The sequence below is a fragment of the Coregonus lavaretus genome (genome assembly GCF_964263955.1).
Source record: "Coregonus lavaretus genome assembly, chromosome: 19".
NCBI lineage: Eukaryota > Metazoa > Chordata > Actinopteri > Salmoniformes > Salmonidae > Coregonus > Coregonus lavaretus.
Window position 1 is genome coordinate 34774080 of NC_140006.1, and position 12790 is coordinate 34786869.

At 42.7% G+C, this 12790-nt stretch overlaps 1 protein-coding gene across 1 annotated transcript; it reads left to right on the top strand.

The window, feature by feature from the left end:
* Nucleotides 1-1767: 1767 nt before the first annotated feature.
* Nucleotides 1768-7408, top strand: palmda (palmdelphin a; the record flags this gene model as incomplete). Its single annotated transcript, XM_084182770.1, has 7 exons — nt 1768-1812; nt 1923-2003; nt 2233-2351; nt 5312-5426; nt 5568-5592; nt 5957-7189; nt 7404-7408. The coding sequence occupies 7 exons, from the start codon at nt 1768-1770 to the stop codon at nt 7406-7408; spliced, it is 1623 nt and encodes a 540-aa protein (XP_084038896.1).
* Between the last annotated feature and the right edge of the window lie 5382 nt (nt 7409-12790).

A 12790-nucleotide genomic window follows, 5' to 3' on the forward strand; every position in this document is an offset into this window, starting at 1 on the left:
CATCCAACATGTCAATACCTCTCATAAACACAAGTAGAGCTGAAGTCAATCTCTCCTCCACTTTGAGCCAGGAGAGATCAACATGCACATTATTAATATTAGCTCTCTGTGTACATCCAAGGGCCAGCCGTGCTGCCCTGTTCTGAGCCAATTGCAATTTTCCTAAGTCCTTTTTTGTGGCACCTGACCACACGACTGAACAGTAGTCCAGGTATGACAAAACTAGGGCCTGCAGGACCTGCCTTGTTGATAGTGCTGTTAAGAAGGTAGAGCAGAGATTTATTATGGACATACTTTTCCCCATCTTAGCTACTGTTGTATCAATATGACAGTTTACAATCCAGGGTTACTCCAAGCAGTTTAGTCACCTCAACTTGCTCAATTTCCACATTATTTATTACAAGATTTAGTTGAGGTTTAGGGTTTAGTGAATGATTTGTTCCAAATACAATGCTTTTAGTTTTAGAAATATTTAGGACTAACTTATACCTTGCCACCCACTCTGAAACTAACTGCAGTTCTTTGTTATGTGACTTGTTAAGCACATTTTTACTCCTGAACTTATTTGGGCTTGCCATAACAAAGTGATTGAATACTTATTGACTCAAGACATTTCAGCTTTTCATGTTTTATTAATTTGTTACAATTTCGAAAAACATAATCCCACTTTGACATTATGGGGTATTGTGTGTAGGCCAGTGACCAAGAATATCAATTTAATCAATTTTAAATTCAGGCTGTAACACAACAAAATTTGGTCAAGGGGTGTGTGTGTCTACTGTCTGTAGTTAGGGTGTATATTGTAGTTTAGGTTGCAAAATAGAAACTTTCCCCAAATTCCCCAGTTTAAAAAAATATAAAAATAAAAATTCCAGTGTGAGGATTACCAGAATCAGGAGGGAATGAGCAGTTATGTACAGAACATTTTAGCAATAACTGGAAGGGCCCATACTCTCCTCACCTATTAGACTGCTATCTCTTTCAGGTTCCTACCTCTTTGTGAAGAGCAGATGTGGAGGCTGCTGCTGAGTCATCCCATTAAGGGGGCTGTCTGAGGAATTAGCTAGTCTAGAATATATGTGGAGCATGGTGAGAGACAGGAAGTCTGCGGTAGGGCTCGCATTTCGTGGAAAGATGTAAGAAGAGACCAGGGAGATGCTGGCATGCCCTTTCAGGGCCATATGTCATCACTGTCACCACACACAGAAGCACACCCCTGAAGTGCCCTAGAGTCCATATGTTTTTGCACTTTATGAGTTTTGTAAGTATGCGTATCGGCATTCCTGTTGGAGACTCTTGTCTTGTAGGTCAGTACATTTCTGGAATAAGATATTAGGGGCCTGAATGCCATGCTCTCTCAGACCAACAATTACAGTTGAGTGTGTTAGTGGCTAGACCAGACTCTTGTTTCAGATCTGGTCAGGTAGACTTGAGTGTGAAACCCCTCAGCTATGACTAAATCATCTGTCATCTGTGACATGGTGGAACTCAAACCCTCTTGTTCCTGGTCAAATTTTTCAAGTCACTTTTTCAAAGTGTGTCAATCACCACTGGCACTATTCCTGGTTCAACGGTTAAAGGGGTAGTTCACATAAAAAGGTGAACTAACCCTTTAACCTTCCCTCTCAATGGATTATAAAGCTCTATTCACTGGATGACTGGTTTCTGTGTCAACACATCACTTTTTAGCTGCTGTTTTTATTCCAGAGTTTCCTTCTCATCACCACTGTTTTTTCTTTCTTCATTTTTCTTTGGTCCAGGGTCAGTATGGAAGAGGCAGACCTGGTCAAGGAGCGGCTCCAAGCCATAACGGTAAACTGACATCGAGTCCTGGTTCTCTTACAGCAAATAAACTACTGAATAATATCTGTGTCAAGTACTTTAAGGTTCACAACTTTCTTTTTTAAATACTTTATCTGCAGGATAAGAGGAAAGTCCAAGAGGACATTGCTCATAAAAAGTTGGAGATTGACAAGGAGAAACTAAAGCTTCAGCACTTAAAGGTACAGTTCGGTAATTTGACCATCAATGAAGAGATAACATTACAGTTTATCTTACTGCCATTTTGTCAAACCACATTGTTTCAACAACATTTGCTTAATTCGTAAGTATCTAATGACAGTGAGAATACCAAGTATCAAAGCTTGCTGACAGTTTTTTGTGTGCAAAAATAACATGTCAGACATGACAGTTAAGACATAATGCTGTGTCACCCTGTCTTATTGTGAACAGAAAAAGTCCTTGAGAGAACAATGGCTCATGGATGGAGCAGCAATGCAGAGCCCACAGCAGAGAGACACCTTGAGGGGAGATCAACAACAAACTAAGCTCCTCCAGAACAGCATTCACAGGTACAGTAAGCCAGGACAACTGATACTCCATTTGTGCATGTCTAAACTGATCTACAGTATGTTTACATTACTGGTTTAACATGGCTGCCTGATGGAATATAGACCTTGTTATGTTGAGATATGTTTTAACAAATATTTCATCTTGGATGCTTCATTTGTTAAAACCTTACCCATATAAAACATTGGTACCACTTACGGTGAAGTTTTCGCTTTTAAATGGGGACACCTGTTTTATTTATTTGATTTCTATGCTCAACGGACAAGCACTGCATCACGTTGCATGCATGAACACCCTGGCAACATGTATTGGACTGTTTGTGGTGAAGGGCAGTCCATCAACTGTCCAGTTAGACCTACATTTGTCCGTAGATTGGTCTAAGTGGCAGTCAGTGCATTTCCTGAAAACCCTAAGGTGCTGGTAATAAGACAGCAGCAGAGTGAGCTTTAGGTTCACCAACTCCCGTAACTGAGATGGAAGTAACAGAGTTATTTTTTTTTACCTAACGAAAACCACCTTGGATTTAAACAAACAGTGCATTTGGAAAGTATTTAGACCCCTTCACTTTTTCCACATTTTATAACGTTGCAGCCTTATTCTAAATTAGATTTAAAAAATATATTTGTATCAATCTACACACAATACCCCATAATGACAAAGCGAAAACAGGTTTTTAGAATATACCTTATTTACATAAGTATTCAGACCCTTTGCTATGAGACTCGAAATTGAGCTCAGGTGCATCCTGTTTCCATTGATCGTCCTTGAGATGTTTCTACAACTAGATTGGAGTCCACCTGTGGTAAATTAAATTGATTGGACATGAAAAAAGGCACACACCTGTCTATATAAGGTTTCACAGTTGACAGTGGATGTCAGAGCAAAAACCAAGCCATGACGTCAAAGAAATTGTCTGTAGAGCTCCCGAGGCAGGATTGTGTCGAGGCACAGATATGGGGAAGGGTAACAAAAATGTCTGCAGCATTGAAGGTCCCCAAGAACACAGTGGCCTCCATCATTCGTAAATGGAAGACGTTTGGAACCACCAAGACTATTCCTAGAGCTGGCCACCCGGCCAAACTGAGCAATCGGGGGAGAGGGCCTTGGTCAGGGAGGTGACCAAGAACCCAATGGTCACTCTGACAGAGCTCCAGAGGTCCTCTGTGGAGATGGGATAACTTTCCAGAAGGACAACCATCTCTGCAGCACTCCACCAATCAGGTATTTATGGTAGAATGGCCAGACAGAAGCCACTCCTCAGTAAAAGGCACATGACAGCTCGCTTGGAGTTTGCCAAAAGGCACCTAAAGGACTCTCAGACCATGAGAAACAAGATTCTCTTTGGCCTGAATGCCAAGCGTCACATCTGGAGGAAAACTGACACCATCCCTACGGTGAAGCATGGTGGTGGCAGCATCATGCTGTGGGGATGTTTTTCAGCGGCAGGGACTGGGAGACTAGTCAGGATCGAGGAGCAGATGAACAGAGCAAAGTACAGAGAGATCCTTGATGAAAACCTGCTCCAGAGCGCTCAGGACCTCAGACTGGGGCGAAGGTTCACCTTCCAACAGGACAACGACCCTAAACACACAGCCAATACAACACAGGAGTGGCTTCGGGACAAGTCTCTGAATGTCCTTGAGTGGCCGAGCCAGAGCCCGAACTCAAACATCTCTGGAGAGACCTGAAAATAGCTGTGCAGCGACGCTCCCCATCTAACCTGACAGAGCTTGAGAGGATCTGCAGAGAAGAATGGGAGAAACTCATTTACATTTACATTTTAGTCATTTAGCAGACGCTCTTATCCAGAGCGACTTACAGTTAGTGCATAATTTTTTTTTTTATATATATATATTTTTTTAAATATATATATATATATATATTTTTTTTTTTTCATACTGGCCCCCCATGGGAATCGAACCCACAACCCTGCCGTTGCAAACGCCATGCTCTACCAACTGAGCTACATCCCTGCCGGCCATTCCCTCCCCTACCCTGGACGACGCTGGGCCAATTGTGCGCCGCCCCATGGGTCTCCCGGTCGTGGCCGGCTACGACAGAGCCTGGATTCGAACCAGGATCTCTAGTGGCACAGCTAGCACTGCGATGCAGTGCCTTAGACCACTGCGCCACTCGGGAGACAACTCCCCAAATACAGGTGTGCCAAGCTTGTAGCGTCATACCCAAGAAGACTTGAGGCTGTAATCACTGCCAAAGGTGCTTCAACAAAGTACTGAGTAAAGGGTCTGAATACTTATGTAAATGTAAATTTCCGTTTTTGATTTTTAATAGATTTGCAAAAATGTCTAAAAAACAGTTTTTGCTTTGTCATTATGGGGTATTGTTTGTAGATTGATGAGGATTATTATTTTTTAAATCCATTTTAGAATAAGGCTGTAACGTAACAAAATGTGGAAGAAGTCAAGGAGTCTGAATACTTTCCGAATGCACTGTATACAGTAGGTATTTGTCACTATTAAAAGATGGTATAGTGTTCTGGCCATTTTGTTTCTTTAGTAAGAGTGAGGAACATCCACAAATACACTCATTCTGCCTCCCCCTTCCTGCCTCCACCCATCTCAACGGAATGGACACTTGTTAGTATTTCACAGGGTAGGTGCCAATCTGTTAGGGTCGTACCGCTTTGGGGTATAGCCATTTGGACTGTAGGTGTCAAGTGGCAGGGTTGTGCCATTCTAATGGGGTGATTTGATGCCAGTTGGGTGGGATGGCACAGCATTGGATGGGGTTGGCAGAGGTGGGATGCCCGGGTGGTTGACCCTGAGTCTGTCTGGTGCCAGCCATGATCAGTTTGCCAAGTTACACCTCTGACAAGATAACAGTCAGAAAAGGAAATCTTCAGAAGATGAGAAAACTGTCAGTCCACTGATCCGTTCCTCATCCCTTCTCTGCCTGTCTATGAGGTGATATGACCTTTGACCCTTTCTGTCTCGGCTTGCAGGATTGAGAAAGAGATTGAGGCTCTGGAGAGGGAAGAGACGATGATATCGAAAAACGAGGGCTTCATACTGAAGAGGCTGAAAGCTATCGAGAAAACCCCTGAGGAGATAATAAAGGTACTTGGACATAACATAATTGATATTGAGATATTTCTGGCTTAGATGTTTTGCTTTGGCCACAATGAGGGTACTGTTAATCTGAGGATTTGTTGATCTGAGTTGTATCTCTAAAAGTGCTGTTTTTATGTTGTCTTACAGGAGGCAAATGAGAATTTCAAAGAAGGTAAGTCCTTTTGCTAGCTTGCTGATTGCGGTTTTCATTTAATGTATTTGATCAAGCATATTACACTATACACATAATTGGAAATACAAAAATAAACATTGCTCCTTTTCTTTCGCAGAGCCAATCCATATCGCCCCAGCTAGTCCAGATGTCCCAAAGTACTACAAACCTCAAATTTCAAGGAAGCAGTCTAATAAGGACACACCCAAACAAAGTAAGAAACTTCATAGTAACATTAATTACAACAATAGCATGTACTGTAGATATGACAAAACCCTATTTTTTTAAATCTAACTTCAACCCCTCTCTCTCCATCTCTCCCGTCCTCGTACTCTTTGTCTCTCCTCCTTCTCTCCTCCTCCAGCCATGTTTGCAATGGAGATCAATGTCCAGAAGGACCTCCGTACCGGGGAGAGCCGGGTCCTGTCTACATCCACCGTCACTCCCCTTGAGCTCCAGCAGAGAGGAGTCAAAGTCTATGACGACGGCCGCAAGTCCGTCTACGCCCTGCGGTCTGATGGGTCTCACCTGGGGGATGGCTCTAAAGGAGTGGATGAGCTCAGCCCTATGGAGGTGGAGGAGCTGCTACGAGCAGCCACAGAGCAGAAGAAGTCTCAGAGTGGACCTCGGGAACCAGCACCTGCATTCTCCTCCAACTGTGGCCCTCGTGGCCCCCAGGAGCTCAGCCCTATGGAGGTCGAGGAGCTGCTCCGAAAGGCTACAGTGCAGAAGATGCCTCAAAGCGGGGCTTTCCCACGGGACCATCAGGTTCACCAGGAATCAGTGCCTGCATTCTCCACCACCTCCGGTAGGAGGGCCTCGGCCTCAAACAGGCCCCAACAGAGTCATGCTAAAGTCCTCCATGGAATCAACGGGAACGGGTATCAGCAGGAGTTGTATGAGCATGACGTCCTCTCCAGGAAGGAGCTCCACTACAATGATGGAGTCCACTACTCAGGGCCGAAGAGTCTCTCCTCCTCCCCTCACATTCCAGTCCGCTCTATCATCTGCAGGCAGGACGAGGAGTACTACCAGCCAACCAGTGGGTACAACCAGAACCCTTTCTCCTACGGCGGGGAGTTTCACCCCACCCACAACTCCTACCATAGCCCTAGAGAGAGCCAGCAAGGCGGGATGTTTTACAACTCGTCGGCTAAAAAGGAAACATCTCCGATCTACCAGGAAGACTCACACTTCAGTGTCCTGAACGCCATAGACACGTCTGAGCCTGTCTCTGCGATCTTTATGGGCTACCAAACCGCTGAGGATGATAGTGGACGTGGTCTGGGCTACGAAGGATCCATCCGGGCCGAGCTTGTCGTCATTGGCGATGAGGATGGGGTGGACGAGAGTAACCCTCAGCTTAACTCCTACAACCCGGACGGATACAACAACTGGGGTTACCATCACTCTCAACCTCAACAGAAATTAATACAGTACATGGCAGAGCCCACCGCTAATTTTAACACTAACTACGTGTCACCGTACACAGCGTCAAAGAAGTTGGTCTACCCTGGTCAACAGACCAAAGAGGCACACTACCCGTATTCAGACGGACAGTTCGACAAGGACAGAACAGTGAAGTACTCAGCCCCAGGTATCAGAAATATTAAAAATATTAAAAAGAGAACGAAGCCATGCTGCTCGCTCATGTAACCAACCTGCAACTGCTGACACTAGCTAACTAACATCACTTCCTTTGCTTTCACTTTTGAGGTCTCTCATTGGCTGGCTAATGTGTTGAACTGGATGCTGGGTAGTTGGGTTCTCTGTTGCATAAGTTTTTTCTTGTCTTAACCATTGTAACACAGACTGACCTGAAACTCTCATTCTAATCACTATCACTGTATACATACATAGTGTATCCATACCAGAGCTTGTTGTGATGCTTCAAATCAAACTCTGCCTCTCTCTAGTGGCTGAGAGGCAGTAATGCTGTAACTTTGGTTTCCGACACAAGGCCAAAATGTGCTTGACTGCTTGTATAATATGTTAAATATTATTTGATATTTTTTATGTTTCTACTTTTGGATAACAACGATAGAATTGACTTTTTTACTGACATATTTTAAATAACTAGTGTGAAGGTACAGTGCAAATCAAATTACGCTCTGATTAAATAATTGTTTTGCACTAACTTAATATTTATTATTTTGAATGTGTGTTTTTTTAGAATCTCTTTTCTACATTGTAATGTTGTTATACCATGGCTGTCCTCTGTATACTTACAGTAATATGCATGATTGCTTGCCCTGTAACTTAAATAATAATTAACTCATTATTGACTGGCTTAATCCTCGTGTAACAATGATCTGTTTGATTATGTGAGTGTGTGCGTACATGAGTGTGTGCATATAACATGCACGTGTGTGTGTGTGAGAAAGCGGTTGCGCTTTTTGAAATAAACATGTAACAATATGCACTGAGTATACAAAACATTAAGAACACCTGCTCTTTCCATGACATAGACTGACCAGGTGAATCCAGGTGAAAGCTATGATCCCTTATTGATGTCACTTATTAAATCCACTTCAATCCGTGTAGATGAAGGAGAGGAGAAAGGTTAAAGAAGGATTTTTAAGCCTTGAGACAATTGAGACATGGATTGTGTATGTGTGCCATTCAGAGGGTGAATGGGCAAGACAAAAGGTTTAAGTGCCTTTGAACGGGATATGGTAGTAGGTGCCAGGCACACCGGTTTGTGTCAAGAACTGTAACGCTGCTGGGTTTTTCACGCTCAACAGTTTACCGTGTGTATCAAGAACAGTCCACCACCCAAAGGACATCCAGCCAACTTGACACAACTGTGGGAAGCATTGGAGTCGACATTGGCCAGCATACCTGTGGAACGCTTTTGACACCTCGTAGAGTCCATGCCCCGACGAATTGAGGCTGTTCTGAGGGCAAAAGGGGGTGCAACTCAATATTAGGAGGGGGTTCCTAATGTTTTGTACACTCAGTGTATTTCTGCTGAACTATTTTTGGGTATTTGTTCAATGTTTGCTTTATTTATCATTAATACATTTCATCGCACCGACACTATGTAGCTAATGAGATTCAGTACAAAGTGGAAGAAAGTGCATGGGAATATGTTAAGGTCTTCAGTAGAACTGTAACTGAAGCTGATGTCAAACAGATGAATAATTTCCTAGACATAACCATCACCGTGTTATTTCTAATCACTTCACATCTGAGGAGTCAAAAGAAGACGGATAAGACATATGTTTCACCCAACAACACTCTCACCACATCTGACAGTGCTAACGACCTCTCGGTCCAGACATCAATCAGATCATTAGACATGGATGTCTCCCGAACTAAGAGGTTTTTAAAACGAATGTGTCATCCTGTAATATGCGATTGAGACACACTTATATAACTATAATTTGAGTTACATAAATGCCGATGACACATAACTGAGGACATACACCAATCTTAGCTCACCAATCTTCGCTCTCCTGTGGATGGTTCAGACAGTGTTTTTCCTCACAACTGTGTCTGCTTGGTGAGTAGTTGGAAGGGGGGTGTTACTAAACTTCACAGAAAGGCTTGTCCCATACTTTTGTCATGAGGTTATTTCAGGACACACATTATTACAAACATAACACGACTAATCTGGATGAACCTTAATTAGTCCTAATTGATGTGATATGATATTTACATGGTACATTTTCTCTTACATTCCCTACAGCTTCAAGTACGTGTATGGAGAAACCTGAACAGTTTGTGTAGAAATACGCCATGAAAGACTCATCAGCCCTTCAAGTTCCATGACGAGAAAGGAAGAAAACCAACTTTGCACAACACATTCGACTAACACCAAGCACGCTTCTGTGAGGCCATCAATAGCTAAAACCAGAGCTTTATATTTGGATTCTAAATATAACTCTCAATATAAGGTTCTGTTTAAAACTGTAAAACATATGTTTGCTCATAATGTTTCCTTACACAGAGTATTAGAGCTTAAAATATACAAATTGTCATTTAAAGAAGGAACAACCAGTCTAAAACAGACTTTTGAAATGAATATCTGATTTTAATGCAAAATCTGCAAGTTCCATGTTCCTGAAGATATACAGTGCATTCGGAAAGTATTCAGACCCCTTGACTTTTTCCACATTTTGTTACGTTACAGCCTTATTCTAAAATTGATTAAATAATTTTTTTCCCCTCATCAATCTACAGACAATACCCCATAATTTTTTGACATTTTTGCAAATGTATTAAAAAACAAAACTGAAATATCACATTTACATAAGTATTCAGACCCTTTACTCTTTACTGTACTTTGTTGAAGCACCTTTGGCAGCGATTACAACCTCAAGTCTTCTTGGGTATGACGCTACAAGCTTGGCACACCTTTATTTGGGGAGTTTCTCCCATTCTTCTCTGTAGATCCTCTCAAGCTCTGTCATGTTGGATGGGAAGCGTCGCTGCACAGCTATTTTCAGGTCTCTACAGAGATGTTTGATCGGGTTCAAGTCCGGGTTCTGGCTGGGCCACTCAAGGACATTCAGAGACTTGTCCCGAAGCCACTCCTGCATTGTCTTGGCTGTGTGCTTAGGGTTGTTGTCCTGTTGGAAGGGAAACCTTCGCCCCAGTCTGAGGTCCTGAGCACTCTGGAGCAGGTTTTCCCTGACCAAGACCCTTCTCCCCCGATTGCTTAGTTTGGCCGAGCGGCCAGCTCTAGGAAGACTTGGTGGTTCCAAACTTCTTCCATTTAAGAATGATGGAGGCCAATGTGTTCTTGGGGACCTTCAATGCTGCAGAATATTTTTGGTACCCTTCCCCAGATCTGTGCCTCGACACAATGCTGTTTCGGGGCTCTACGGTCAATTCCTTCAAGCTCATAGCTTGGTTTTTGCTCTGACATGCACTGTCAACTGTGGGACCTTATATGGACAGCTGTGTGCCTTTCCAAATCATGTCCAATCAATTGAATGTACCACAGGTGGACTCCAATCAAGTTGTAGATACATCTCAAGGATGATCAACGGAAACAGAATGCACCTGAGCTCAATTTCGAGTCTCATAGCAAATTGAATACTTACAGTGGGGGAAAAAAGTATTTAGTCAGCCACCAATTGTGCAAGTTCTCCCACTTAAAAAGATGAGAGAGGCCTGTAATTTTCATCATAGGTACACGTCAACTATATGACAGACAAAATGAGAATTTTTTTTCCAGAAAATCACATTGTAGGATTTCTAATGAATTTATTTGCAAATTATGGTGGAAAATAAGTATTTGGTCAATTACAAAAGTTTCTCAATACTTTGTTATATACCCTTTGTTGGCAATGACACAGGTCAAACGTTTTTCTGTAAGTCTTCACAAGGTTTTCACACACTGTTGCTGGTATTTTGGCCCATTCCTCCATGCAGATCTCCTCTAGAGCAGTGATGTTTTGGGGCTGTCGCTGGGCAACACGGACTTTCAACTCCCTCCAAAGATTTTCTATGGGGTTGAGATCTGGAGACTGGCTAGGCCACTCCAGGACCTTGAAATGCTTCTTACGAAGCCACTCCTTCGTTGCCCGGGCGGTGTGTTTGGGATCATTGTCATGCTGAAAGACCCAGCCACGTTTCATCTTCAATGCCCTTGCTGATGGAAGGAGGTTTTCACTCAAAATCTCACGATACATGGCCCCATTCATTCTTTCCTTTACACGGATCAGTCGTCCTGGTCCCTTTGCAGAAAAACAGCCCCAAAGCATGATGTTTCCACCCCCATGCTTCACAGTAGGTATGGTGTTCTTTGGATGCAACTCAGCATTATTTGTCCTCCAAACACGACGAGTTGAGTTTTTACCAAAAAGTTATATTTTGGTTTCATCTGACCATATGACATTCTCCCAATCCTCTTCTGGATCATCCAAATGCACTCTAGCAAACTTCAGACGGGCCTGGACATGTACTGGCTTAAGCAGGGGGACACGTCTGGCACTGCAGGATTTGAGTCCCTGGCGGCGTAGTGTGTTACTGATGGTAGGCTTTGTTACTTTGGTCCCAGCTCTCTGCAGGTCATTCACTAGGTCCCCCCGTGTGGTTCTGGGATTTTTGCTCACCGTTCTTGTGATCATTTTGACCCCACGGGGTGAGATCTTGCGTGGAGCCCCAGATCGAGGGAGATTATCAGTGGTCTTGTATGTCTTCCATTTCCTAATAATTGCTCCCACAGTTGATTTCTTAAAACCAAGCTGCTTACCTATTGCAGATTCAGTCTTTCCAGCCTGGTGCAGGTCTACAATTTTGTTTCTGGTGTCCTTTGACAGCTCTTTGGTCTTGGCCATAGTGGAGTTTGGAGTGTGACTGTTTGAGGTTGTGGACAGGTGTCTTTTATACTGATAACAAGTTCAAACAGGTGCCATTAATACAGGTAACGAGTGGAGGACAGAGGAGCCTCTTAAAGAAGAAGTTACAGGTCTGTGAGAGCCAGAAATCTTGCTTGTTTGTAGGTGACCAAATACTTATTTTCCACCATAATTTGCAAATAAATTCATTAAAAATCCTACAATGTGATTTTCTGGATTTTTTTTTCTCAATTTGTCTGTCATAGTTGATGTGTACCTATGATGAAAATTACAGGCCTCTCTGATCTTTTTAAGTGGGAGAACTTGCACAATTGGTGGCTGACTAAATACTTTTTTTCCCCACTGTATGTGCCTTGCAAAAGTATTCATCCCCCTTGGAATTTTTCCTATTTTGTTGCATTACAACCTGTAATTTAAATTGATTTTTATTTGGATCTCATGTAATGGACATACACAAAACAGTCCAAATTGGTGAAGTGAAATGAAAAAAATTACTTGTTTCAAAAAATTCTAAAAAATAAATAACGGAAAAGTTGTGTGTGCATATGTATTCACCCCCTTTGCTATGAAGCCCCTAAATAAGAACTGATGCAATCAATTACCTTCAGAAGTCACATAATTAGTTAAATAAAGTCCACCTGTGTGCAATCTAAGTGTTACATGATCTGTCACATGATCTCAGTATATATACACCTGTTCTGAAAGGCCCCAGAGTCTGCAACACCACTAAGCAAGGGGCAGCACCAAGCAAGCGGCACCATGAAGACCAAGGAGCTCTCCAAACAGGTTAGGGACAACGTTGTGGAGAAGTACAGATCAGGGTTGGGTTATAAAAAAATATCAGAAACTTTGAACATCACACAGAGCACAATTAAATCCATTATTTA